Below are 14,095 nucleotides of genomic sequence, written 5' to 3' on the forward strand. Positions count from 1 at the left end.
TTTGGACCCTGTACTCCGCTGGCCTGCAGTAAAATTGTTATACGTTTACCGCCTAATGTACCTCCAGCCACATAATCACTTGATGTTTTCTGTCCGGTGAATGCCTAATGTTTGGGGCCTGTACTCCACTGGCCTGCAGTAAAATTGATATCCAATGACCTTCTAATATACCTCCAGCCACATAATCACTTGATCTTTTCTGTATGGTGAATGCCTAATGTTTGGGGCCTGTACTCCAGTGGGCTAAAATAATAATTTTCTAGGCTCCAGCAGGGCCCATTTTTGAGAATTTCCCTTTAAGACGCATAAAAATGGCCCATGATTAAAATACATATTTTTTGTGGGAATTTTTGTTACTGATCCCCTTCTAGTATGTCACTGTCCATGTTGTGGGACTATTTGTGCACTTCTAGTAAGTATTTGGTGGCTGCAAATATGACCTGAAGGTTTTTCAGGTTCGCCTGCCATTAAAGTGAATGGGGCCTGCCGCAAACTTGCGGTTCGCAAACATTTGATCGCGTTTGCGCATTCGCAAATCGTCCTGGCCAATGTTCGTCCATCACTATCCTTGAGTCCTCCATGTGAATGGAGTGGTAGTACACATGCGTGAACACTGTTCTACTTACTATTATAGGTCTGCTGGAGATAGCCAAGCTCTCTACTCGACTTGAAAAGAGTAGTGCTTATACAGGGACTGGGCACTGCTCCATTGACAAAGAGGACTCAAGGATCCATGTTCCTGTGATTGTGGGATTCTAAACCGCTGGAACCGTGTATGATCTGCCCTGTGGGTAGTTGTTAAATTTAGCTTGTGCCAAAGTCCTTAAAAAAAAAAGTAAAACAATAGAGTGGGCTTGCACAAAGTGGTAATCATCGTATCCAAATGGTGAACAATCAACGTCCATGATCGTTGGCCAAAATAGTCAAAATTGTCCATTTTGGCTGACATTCATCTTCAGACACTGACAGATACCATAGTTGGGGCTTATCTTCACTGAGAACAAAAGAATTAGTCAGACCAATTCAACATATCCAATCGTTCCTTGCCCCATCATTATCTGTTGGAAAGCTCCCATGCACAGTCAGCCAGTTCCAAAATTAGTGGGTTTGGCCAACTTTTCTCCATGTTTATGTTAGTTTGTAGTGAACTTTCTAGATAGATCTGGTTCCATTGTGTTCGGGTTTAGTAGAATACCCTACATAATAAATGCAGAGAAAATAAAGCTAGTGATGACGTCACCGTGCGGCCAACGTGATAATGTGGTGACATCAGTAGTATGCAAAAATCACAGTAAAATAGTTGTTTTTCTTTGTTCAATGAAGTATTTTATTTCTTAGGAAAAGGCGGCAACATATATGCGCAAACGTTTTCGGCCTCGTCAGGCACTAAAAAAGTAATATTGGCATAAATCAATATATGTAAACATAGTCGTCAGCTTATATGTTTTACATTTCAGATTCCGGTCTATGGAGCACACATACTCTTTACTTCCTGTCAGTTGGAACGCATTCCACCGCCCTCTTCCGCTAGTATGGAACGCACGCCGGCCGCACTTCCTTCTTCTGATACAGCCGTCCCACTGGTCCCACGAGCATGATAAAAAGCGGGACTGGAGCAGTACATTCACTGTGACAGATGTACTGTTTGGCGGCCGGAGCGCTCCATCTTCTCGCCATTCTTCACACTTTCACCTCTAGCGGCATAGGTAAGAAAATATAACAGAAAATATAACAGCTATTATCGATACTAATTATTCCTTTTGGCTCACTTAAGATTGAAATGTAATGCATAGTAGGAACGTCTAAGATGAAAATAGAATACTAAGTGATCATATGATGTATTTACTCCGTGTATTAAGCTGTTTATCGGTAAGAAGAGAAAAGAAGATTTAAGGTGGATTTTTTCCTTATAACTTGTCTAACAGATATGACTGTCATAGCACAACTACTAGCGGACATTATCTTTATTAAAGAGACGGCTATCTTTTGCAATGGATGTACCTTATCTGAAATGTAAAACATATAAGCTGACAACTATGTTTAACATATATTGATTTATGCCAATATTACTTTTTTAGTGCCTGACGAAGGCCTAATAAGGCCGAAAACGTTTGCGCATATATGTAGCCGCTTTTTCCTAAGAAATAAAATACTTCATGGAACAAAGAAAAACAACTATTTTGCTGTGATTTTTGCATACTATTATTACGGGTGGGGACCCTATCCACAGCATCTAAGGAGGCAGGTGGCCACAAAGCCTGGTCAATAATGTGGTGACATCTTCATGCTTTCCGCAGGTCCTTTGGTGGGTTTTCTTCAATCAAGACAGGAGCGGACGGCCTCTCCACCATCAAGTGGATGAGGTGAGTATAACTTTTTGATTTTCAGCCACCATTTTAGAAAAATGGATTGGTTACCATGAAGCACAAGGAAGTTCGGATTCACTCAACACTAGATCCAGGCTCACAAAACTTTGTGATGATTTTGATTGCAGTTAAATTTTAAATAGGGTGCAAATCCGGGTGACGTGCATTGAAATCTGCTGCGATGTCACGTGTGCTCCTCCCTTCACACATGAGAACAATTTTGATACAATGTTCCTTAGATATGATCATTCACATGTGCCCTAACAGTGGAGCACAGCTACATTACTGTGCATTTAGCACAGAAATAAGACTGCTTCTTTAAGCTCTTTAACATGCTGCCACTATACTGTATGCAGTAATTAAAGGGCACCCAGTACCACTTTTCCCAAACATTATTGGTTTATGCAGCCTCCAATGTCCTGGGCACCAGAACACTGCATTTCCAGCATTACCTATCCCATAACCCATTATCATGACAATCTTTTCAGAGTTCTGAGGGCTTGCTTTGCTGCTCCTACTGGCTGCCTTGCTCCTGGGACACACTCCAGAGATGAGGAGAGGAATACAGCACCTGCACGCTGGCGCTAGTCGTCTTAATATATTCTGCGGATTTGCCACTTCACTGGCCTTCTGTTATGATGGCTGCCTGTGCTCACCACTGCTTTGCTCCACTGGGCAGGCATGGGAGCCATGTTACTCACCCTTCTTTCTTGTTCAGCAGCCGGGATCCACTCACAATCTGCTACCAGAATCCCATGCGGCTTCTGCAGGCTGTGACTTGTGCTTCTTAAAGGTCTTTCAGTCTGGCAGTTAAAGGTCCAGAAAGTGCGCCACCCAATGGCTGGCCATCAATGTGTATTTCAGACACCTTCTCCAGGTGGAAGGGTCTTGTACTTTAGGTTCCTAGTGTTCTAGTGAAGGTGTACTGTTCTGACTATCTGCTTGTGTACCATAATCTTGCCCGTTTAAGAACTCTGATACCCTCTCCCTGCCCTGACCTCAAATTCGTTTCTAAGATACGTATGAAGTCTGCCTGTCCTAACCTCCGATTAGTTTCTCAGATATGCACAAACTCTGCCAGCCCAGATCTTGGCTTTTTTTTCCTGATTATAAATGTTGCCTGATCCTTTAGTGCTTCACAGCTGTGGGTCAGCTGTCAACTACACTACCAGAAGGCAGCTTTTTGGTTGGTTCCTTACAGCAAAGTCCAGATCCATGTACAGGGGTTAAAGGGTGAATACAAGAGGACTGCCATGAAAAAGCCCTTAGGTTTCATGCCCAAAGATAAAATGGTTAGTTGGCACAGTGGGTCCACGCCCACTGTCCATTATACATTGAGAGGGCTGCACTGGACTGAAGCACCATGCTTGTACCCGCAAAGGAAGTGGAGACCAGGAGAGAGGAGACTGACTGCTGAAGATGCTTGTGCAATGGGTCCCCCTCCCTCCATGAGCCCAGTTGTAGTCGCACCCCCAGGGACCGCAATTGTTACGCCCCTGATAATAACTAGGAGAGCATAGATGTATACAGTTTCTGGTTATCAATTGTGCACTGCAGGTTCCAACAAAGTGTTACCCCCCAATGTGGGCAAGATTATGGCACGTAGACAGAAATTATCACTCAATGATCAATCTCCTCTTCTTCCACAAGGTTTCCAGAAGAAATAGCCTTTCTAGCCTTTGTTCACACTAGCATCATGACTTCCCTTCATAACAGAATCATGACATATGCTTTTTTGAATGGGTCTCAAGTCAATTGTGATGGGTTCCAATGACATATTATGGTCTCTGTCATGTTCTGTTATTTTTATCATCATAAATAGCTATGAAGACCAGTGATGGTCAGTTCGCAGTGTTCGCCAGCGAACACATGTGGGCTGCCATCTTTAGTAAGGTAGACTCACCCGTCTGGCCCTTACCTGTGCCGGGAGCCGGTCTGAAATCAAACTGGGAGCAGGCAGTTCCGAGAACAGCCCGATGAAGGCCCCCGGCGTCTGTTCTCGGAACTGCCTGCTCCCTTTGACTGCGTTTGATTTCAGACCGGCTCCCGGCACAGGTAAGCGCTTACCTGTGCATCTCCGGACGGGTGAGTCTACCTTACTAAAGATGGCAGCCCGCATGTGTTCGCTGGCTTACACTGCGAACTGACCATCACTGATGAAGACTTCATAACTCTTACTTGAACCCTTAAAAGTGAATGATGCTAGTGTGAAAAGACACTCATAGATGGAGTCTTGACCACCTTGCATTTTTCACTTGCACTGTGAATTTGGGGATTTATTTTGAATGTGTCTAGAAAGCTTTACAGCTGCAGCATGTCACATGTTGTAGTGTACTTGTGATTCAATTCCCATCTGCTCAAGTTTTTAAAACTTTCATCTCCTGTGTTTATACAACTCACTATTGTTGTTGCCTTTGCAATTTACCGAGCATTGCTAGCAATAATTAAAAAAAAAGTTTTCACAACAGAAGCTAAACCTGCAGTATGATCAAAATTTCAAGGAATGTACTTGACTTGAGTGACAGAAGGAGGCGTGAACAAGGGAAGGGGGCAGGAGAAGAAATCCTATGCTGCTTGTAGAGTGCATTGTATTATTGGGAATGCTGCTGCATGAAGCCGAGTCTAGGGTTAAGATGATCAGTGCAATCACTGGCTCTTCCTTCCACTACCTGAGAACATCAGCGAGCAGAGGCACCTTACATGCCCTTGATGCAAACATGCCACCTACTTCAAGATGATGAGAACATCCTGTCTGTTGCTCTGCATGCTTCTTGGAGCAGATACAGGCTTGCACGCTGTGCAGAAGATGGATTATTTTGTACTCCTCCTGTGGACATTACCTGTCACCATCCTGAAATGTACCTCTATGCCTTTTTTGACAATCCTGTGGATTGGAAGCTTGGACAAGGCAGGTTCACTTTATTTTGATGAACTAAATTGTTTGAACAGGGCGCAATCCTTCCACGCACGTTAAATCACTTCTATCATCTGTTCTTGTTTTTCAGACACTTCAGCTCTACTGCCTATGTGTATCCTTTGCTGCCTCCTTAGCTACTGACAGTGGATTTCCAGGAATTAATCACGGTTTGTATCAGCCCACTTTATTTATAGAGTTTTTACCATTGCATATCTTACTTTTTATTTTTTAGTATGCTAATATTTAAACATTATGGACATACATAATACCCAGTCACGTCTCATCATATTTTGACAATGTATGCTGGTTTACATAAAGGTACAGGTAAATCTATTGAATTATCTCAGGTCTTCACAAAGCACGAGAGAGTTTCATGACAAATGAATTAAATTAACATTACGGAATATTTATTTATAAAATCTTTTTATCATACTATTTATTTATAAAACATCTATTTAGCAAATCTATTTGTTTATAAAATAAAAAAAATTAAAAAAACATTCTTTCCATTTAGCTTGCATTAGGCAGCACCTACACGCGATCTTGGCCAAGACACCTGTCGTGCAACCAAAGTTCTCTGTGTAGCGATGATTGGACATGCAGCACAAAGCAAAAGTTGCTACGACCACGACCTCAGAATCATAAAAATTGGATTTTTTTAAGCTCTTCTGGGGATACGGTAACTTGCGCGTTGTGACCCCATTCAGTTCAATGGCTGCACTGCTTCATAGCGATCGTTCGACGCGTGATAGGTGATGCGGCCGTGTAGACCCAGCCTTAATCTTACACTGTTATTTCATGTTATAGCTACATGGTATACCCGTAATACTGTATATATTAAAAAAAACTATCCATTTAGCGTTAACAGGATCCAAAACCGAATTAACAAATATTCTGAATCGTCGGACACTAATGATATAAAAATTATTTATGAACGAAGAAAACCAACTAAAATTATTAGTCTTCTCAATGTCATAATTCGGAACAGATTACCATGTCGGGATTATCCTACTCCAGATCAAAGCATTTTTTTTCTCTCCGTTTCTACATTGAAGCTGCCACTTCAACAAATCCATTTATTGCACGCCTGATATCTATAGTCTGTAGAGTGACAACTGCATAATAGGAAAGAGTTAAAAAGCCAAAGGAGTTTTGGTTTGGAGGAACATATTTTCTCCTGTAACCCTTTCAGGGCATTTCATGCCTGCCCCGTCCTGACACGATTAATTTACTGTCAAGTTTAATGACTAGGCCTCACGGTGGGGCTGTAAAGCTGCTCTCTCTGTGATATAATGAATTAATGACAGGTCTAGTGCATACTATGAGCATTGCCTTTCAAGGTTGCTAAGGAATTCCCTTCTTCTGCAGATGTTGCTTCCTGAAGACCTGGTCTGGGAACCTCTGTTATTCATTTATTTCAGCTACATTAGCTACAGTCGACTTCTGCTCTTTCACAAAGATTACGATTTATATACCAGTATATATGAGTACGCAGCTAAATATCACGTGTGCCTGGGATACATATGTGCTAGAGTCTTCTGCAGATATGAGCTTAATATTGCCCCCCACTTCACCAATAATACAGGAAAATGACCTTTGCAGGAGTAGGCACAGTGGGTACTGGCACGTGGCTTTGTTTGCCTTATAGGCCAGCAATCAGTGTGACCTCCGTGACTTCTTCTGCCAGAACTTCGTATAGATGACTTTTACCCTCTACTCAATAAACCTCAGGGGTTTTTATTGTATTACTGCTAAAATAGTGGATTACCTATCATTGAGTTGTTTGAGTTGTATGGTTGTGTCAACAATAGCTTCCCTCCTCCTTTCTCCAACATGGTCTGTACCTGACATTTTATTTTGTAGGTTATGGTCTACAATGAAGTATGGCCTGGACTATCTGACCTAAGCAAACATAAGATCAATGGGTGTTATGACTTTTAATTGCAAAGTTATTAAGCTCTTCAGATGAGCAGAATCTGACTAATTTGCTTGTGGTGGCCATGGACATGGTACTCATTCTATTTACCGCAGATGTGTCATCACATGCTCTTAAAACTAAGGGTGGCCATGCACATTAAACAAATGTCAGATGAACCTGCCAATTTCTGTGGGACTGTTCAGCCGTCTAATGTGTATGGTGGTGTTGTGACTCAACAGCAGATATTGGCAGGGAATGAACGGTCAGGTCCGTTAGATTTTAACATGCCTGATCCTTTGTTCTCTGTTGAGATGAAATGCCTCCAGTCGGGTCGAGCATGCTTGTGTATGAGGAGGATTGAGAAGACCAGTATTTAACACATATGGCCAACTTTGAAATCTTTTACTAATGATTCCATTCCTAACGATCACATTGATACTGGACACATTGATAAATATGATGGAAATGAGGTTGTCTTGTACCGGCATTTTTCTGCTTTTATGACACGGCTTAAAATCTAGAGCACAGATGGAAGCTTGCCCTTAATGGGGGAGTCCTGTGCATTTACTGTTATTTGTGGTCAAGTTGCTCATTGATCCTTGTAATTGAATATTAGGCCTTGTGGGGGTTATGCAGGCCCTGAAGATTGGGGTTAGGTGATCAATATCTGATTGTTGGGGGTCCCACTCCTGGTGCCCCTTCCAGTCAACAGTTTGAAGAGGCTGTGGACACTTACTAGGTCAGTGATATCACATTAATTGTTCACATGTCCTATGTGCAGCTCAGTCCCATTAAAGTAAACAGGCCTGGGCTGCAATACCAAGCACAGCCACTATACAATGTGTGGTGCTGTGCTTAGTATGCTGTAAGGAGACTGTAACGCTCATCGGCAGGGGTTCTGGGAGTCAGACCGCCAACAATCAGATATTGATGACCTATCCTGAGGATAAGCCATCAATTCTGAACTCCCAGAAAACTCTTTTAAAAACTTTAGGCCAATCAAGCTCATTCAGTTGACATTTCTTCCTCCCAGTTTCCCAATATACATACATGGCTGATTGGCTGAGCATGTATATTTATTTCAATGGAGAAAGGGGAATAAATAGCTGCAAGCCACAAAAGTCATCACCATTGGAATAAAGAATTGGGTATGTTAAAATCCAACAAGCTGCACCATTTGTTCTCCAAACATCTGCCATTGGCAAAAAGTGAAGAGGCCTTCATACACATTACATCGTTGTATGATCCTGCTGACATTGGCAGGATCTGTGTTTTGTCTAATGTGTATGGGCACCTTAAGACTAGGCAGCAGAATTGTCCTATATGCAGTATGGACAACCCTTTGGATCAGAAAATGTTACACCCCATCCCACCTGACCCATTAACACAATTTCATAACATAGGCAATGATGGAATGATCTGTGATGGAATGATCTGTAATTTTTGATAGCATGGAAATCTCAGAGCAACCTTTTCTTAAAAATACACAGCCAAAAAATTCAACCAATTGATGGAAATATGATGTGGAATCTGTAGATTTTTTGGGTTGTGGTTGGATAAAAGGATAACACATTTGGCATGGTCACCAGTCAATTAGTATACTCTGGCTTGCCATAGTTGTTGTCCGTGTCGGAGGATCATTATGAGAGGGGCTAATTTATTTGATAGGCAGAGCATGAACAGAGCAGGCCCTTTAAATCATTTATTTGTTGACTCGTATTGTGCTGGATGGGTAATCAGTAGAACCCCCTGGTGATGACAAATGTTTTTTTTCTAAAGGGCTCATTGTGATCTTTCTTTCGAAAGTCGTAGTTTGACTAATCCTCTTTTTATGCAAGTACAAAAACATAATGGTGGAATCCCTTGTTGACCTCTATTGTTTTGAATGAGTTGTCAAATGTGCATTTCAAGAACGCTTGCATCAGAACAGCCCAAGTTGCCTTTGTGGTGTAGTATTAGCTGTAGTCCTTTCAGTAGTACATAGCATTACTCAAATGACATTATCAACTGGGTTGTATTCTACAATGTTTCTTCTTAGGGTCCATTCACACATCCGCAACATTTTTGTGGTCCGCAAATTGGATGCGGACAAGAATAGGACATGTTTTATTTTTTTGCGAGGCCGTGGTACAGTGTGCTGTCCGCATCTTTTGCGGCCCCATTGAAAATGAATAGGTCCGCACCTATTCCACAAAACTGCGGATGCAGACCCATTTAGTGGACGTGTGAATGGACGTAATAATCACCTATATACTATACATCCTGTTTCAGTTCCTTAGAATTTTTAAGATCTCCACTTGGAGTCAATCAGCAGGATCCTTCATTGTTTACTGTCAGCAAATAAAAAATGGCAGTAGAGTTATTGGATCATTATCACATATCACATGAAATATGCTTATAAATCGTCATCTTGACAGTCATATCCATAGTGTTCGCCCATGATGTCCTGTCTTTTGCTTAGACTGTTTTCTTCATCTTGCAAGCCATATCCGTAGCGTTCCTCCTCAATGTCCTGTCTGTTGCTTAGACTGTAGTCTTCATCTTGGCAGCCAGATCCATAGTGTTCCTCCACAATGTCCTGTCTGCTTGGACTGTGGTAGCTTCCACCCATTGTGTTTCTTGGTCAACCTCTTTCTCTTGTCTTATCTCAAATCTCAATTGCAAGGACCATGAACAATATTGGCTCAGGAAGTTGTAACCCTTTAACCTTCTCCAGTTTCCATATCTGATGCTACTTTTCTATTCAAGGTGTATTCCCCCAACAGAACTATATCTTATCTACAAAGATTAAGGCAGGCCATACACTTAAAGAGCTGTTGGCATCTTCAGTCGACAGATATCCCTCCTGAACATTTCTGATCTCTTACTTTCTTTACCTGCAGATTATGTCTTCATTACACCAGTGGAAGTGGACTCCAATGGAGCCTACATCTCACATGATATCTTGCACAGTAGTAGGAAGAAGAGATCTATGCAAAGTTCAAAGACTTCCTTGCACTACAGATTTTCAGCATTTGGACAGGAACTACACTTGGAGCTCCAGCCCTCTCCGCTGCTGTCAAGTCAGTTCACTGTGAATATTTTAGGTCAAGATGGATCCTTAACAGATGTGGAACAGACTGCGGAGCCATGTTTCTATCAGGGATTTATCAGGAACTATGAGAACTCCTCAGTGGCCTTATCTACATGTGTGGGCATGGTAAGTAATTTTTAAACACCTTACATCTCCTATAAAAGAGTAATTGACAAATGAAAATTTGATGTTGCTTTAAAAATAAGTTCAGTTTCTCAGTTTATCTCCAGCACTACAAAACACAATATGGCTTTTTAAAACAGCAGATATTTATACGCACTTCTATTTCATATCCACAAAAAAATGTACTGAGACGGATTACAAGACCATCTCAGTGGAGTTGCATATAGAGTATGAGTCAAGGCACTGAGAGGACCTGTCACAACTCCTGACATGCTTATTTTAATTGCTTCTTGCATTCCCCATGTAATAACAATTTTGAAGCATCTAGTCTTATGACTCTATGTTGCTCCATTCATGGGCGTAGGGATCACCATAGCAGCCATAGCAATGGCTATGGGGCCCTATGCCACTGGGGGCCCGGCCTGCAGAGGATTATTATAATTTTTTTAATTCATGTGGTATAGCTACAGGGGTCGCAGGCCCCTCCAGGACAGACAGAGAAAGCGCTATCTGCAGGGCCTGTAGGCTGTGGGCAGTGCGATAGGGGGCGGCTGGAGGCAGAGAGGCGTACCTGCAGTGAGGAGAGGGAGTGGTCCCGCTCCCAGTCTGGGCGGCAGTCCTACTGGCCGGAAGTGGAAGAGGCGGAGCGTACAGCGAAGCTGCGTGCTGCTGGGCCTTGCAGCACTGCTGGAGTGTTGGCGCGCAGACGTTCAAGTGGCTGTGAGGTGAGGGCTGGCTGACTCTGGGACTGGTAAAATTTACTCTGGAGTCCTGGACCATTATATCTAGGGAGGAGGGGGGAGCAGGACCCTGGAGGTCTGGACCAGTACATTTAAGGAGAAGGGGGGAGCAGGACCTGGAGGTATGGTCTGGACCATTATATAGGGGGGGGAACACGACACTGGACCATTATATCTTGGGAGGAGGGGGAGAAGGACCCTGGAGGTCTGGACCATTATATTTAGGGGGAAGCAGGACCCTGGAGGTCTAGACCAATTTATTGAGGTGGGAGCCGCAGGATCTCCAAGGTCTAAACCATTAAATTGTGGGGGGAGCAGGACACTTGATGTCTGGACCATTATATCTGGGACTGGCGGTGGGAGATTTAGGATGGGTGTGGGGGTGGGAGGTTTTGGAGGAGTGTGGGGCTGCTGGGGTGGGAGGTACTGGAGGGGTGTTTGGGTGGGAACTCTGGAAGGGGTTGGAGGTCTGAGAGGTATGTGGGGGTGGGAGATCTGGGAGGGGGGCCCATAAATTTTTTTGCTATGGGGCCCAGTCATTTCTAGCTATGCCCCTGGCTCCATTCCTTTATTATTTCTACTAGAAGTTATTACTTAATTGCTATTAGCCTTCAGTAAGGGTACAGAGGGGAGGTAACCAGTTGGGGGTGTGTACCTGCACAGACTCACTCTATCCAATCAGTGCTGACATTTTCAGCCTGTGCAGGTACACCCTCCAACTGGTTACCTCCCCTCTGTACCCTTACTGAAGGCTAATAGCAATTAAGTCATAACTTCTAGTAGAAATAATAAAGGAATGGAGCAACATAGAGTCATAAGACTAGATGCTTCAGAATGGTCATTACATGGGGAATGCATGAAGCTATTAAAACAGGCATGTCAGGAGAGGTGACAGGTCCTCTTTAAGATCTGGTTATCTGTTGTAAGTATTGCATTACAAACTCTATATCCATTGTATCAGGGCCTAGTTTCACTGGAGGATCCTGGTCCACTGGTCGACCAGTCAAACCTTGGTGAAGCCTATTAATATTTATCACAACCAATCAACCCAACAGTTATTATAAGACCATCTTGATGGAGTCATATATAGAATATAGAGTAAAGGGGCTAGGGGTCTAACTTCCTTGAGCCCACCGGAGGAGATATCCATCATCCTACTGGAGGAGATGTCCATCATCCCACCTTTATCTGGTCTTTATTGCAATATAAATTCTATATCCATCATATCAGGGCCTGGATTCACTGGAAGGTCCTGACCCATTGGTAGACCAATCAAGCCCTGGTGAAGTCTTATGTCATTTATCATGACTAGGGATGAGCAAATGGACTTCGGATGAAACATCCGAAGTTGATTTGCATAAAACTTTGTTTTTAATACTGTACAGAGCAAGCGCTCTGTACAGTATTAGAATGTATTGGCTCCGATGAGCCGAAGGTATTACTTAGCGAAGTCTCGTAAGACTTCGCATAATAACTTCAGAAATGTATTTATACTGTAAAAAACTATTTCCCGAACTCAGGTTCGGTTCTAAGGTACCACTTGTGGCTCATCGGAGCCAATACATTCTAATACTGTACAGAGCACTCGCTACATACAATATTGAAACAAAGTTTTATGCGAATCGCTCATTCCTAATCATGACCAATACATAAATATTTTTTCTTTAATGGACAAATCCTTAATTGCCAATCTATTATCACCAAATAAAATTCCTATGACCCTTTTCATTTGGAAGGAAGGCACAGGGCTGACAGACGTATCCAGTTACAGGTAAATGAACACATGAAAATGGATTGCAGAATGAGAGACTAACCTATGATCTAGACACCACCCGCGGCACATTTACAAAGCTTGATTGATTCTTTTGTATCCCTAAATCCAAAGCTGATTTTTCCCCATGACAAGTATTACATAAAGTCCTTTGATTTTACCCATCCATCTGACCCTGTCTCCTTATAGCTTGTGTAGATGCATACATTCTTACCTTACATGAAAAGGAGTTCAACAATTCCTTTTTTAATGCTTGCATCTTCAAACAACAAGCTGATCATAGGATGTGCCTTGTGTCGCCAGCAATCAGCTGTAATACATGGGAAAAACAAGTGTTCAATTTCCCTGCAGTGCTCCCGCAGGCGAAATGGAGCATCACACAGTGGACTTTGCCATAATTGGGATATATATGTAATGCACTGACGTGCTGGTTCCTCCAAAGCAAGAGATGCTCTTTGTAGGCATTCTGGCTAAGAGATAAGGTACCTGAATAGGATGTAAAAAAACTGAATTAGTATTTCCACATCCCATGGTCTTCAAGTCTTCCTGACTAGTATCAGCATGGCTCTCAGACATGCCATGGTATGGAACTAAAAATACAGTAGTAGTTAATTGTAAAGAGATTGCTTGCTTGCTTACCTTTAAAGGGGGTTTCCTTGAGTAGAATATCCTCAGGATAGGTCATCAATATCTGATTGGTGGAGGTCTGACTCCTGGACCCTCGCTGATCAACGGTTTGAAGAGTCTATGGTGCTCTGGTGAATGCTACAGCCAGTTGCATCATGTTCATTGGTCACATAGCCTAGGTGCAGTTCAATCCTATTCAAGTGAATGGGCCTGGGCTGCAATACCAAGCACAGCTTCTATACAATGTACAGCACTGTGCTTGGTAGGCTGTGAGGAGGCCACATCGCACACAGGAGCACCGTGGCCTCTTCAAACAGCTGATCGTGGCTTTGTTCCCCCACCTTTGGGATACCGATGCCGTATTCTGAGAAGAGGTCATCAATATTGTACCAAAATAGGCAATTTTCTTTGCAGCAGTTTTTTTAGTCGTTTCATCTCTCAAAAAATAAATAAATAATAAGTGATCAAAAAGTCATACACACCCCAAAATGGGATTAATAAAAAACTACAGATCATCCCACAAAAAATAAGCCCCTAGGAGGTCTGTAGACATACATATA

At 42.6% G+C, this 14,095-nt stretch overlaps 1 protein-coding gene across 1 annotated transcript in view; it reads left to right on the top strand.

Annotated features, from left to right (window-relative positions):
* Window positions 1-14,095, top strand: part of ADAMTS18 (ADAM metallopeptidase with thrombospondin type 1 motif 18) — a 172,629-nt gene that overhangs the window by 86,655 nt on the left and 71,879 nt on the right. The window contains exons 4-5 of the mRNA XM_044269301.1: window positions 5,372-5,450; window positions 10,084-10,400. Coding sequence (XP_044125236.1) covers window positions 5,372-5,450; window positions 10,084-10,400 — 396 coding nt within the window. The remainder of the gene's footprint in view (window positions 1-5,371; window positions 5,451-10,083; window positions 10,401-14,095) is intronic.

The sequence above is a fragment of the Bufo gargarizans genome, chromosome 10, assembly GCF_014858855.1.
Source record: "Bufo gargarizans isolate SCDJY-AF-19 chromosome 10, ASM1485885v1, whole genome shotgun sequence".
Lineage (NCBI taxonomy): Eukaryota > Metazoa > Chordata > Amphibia > Anura > Bufonidae > Bufo > Bufo gargarizans.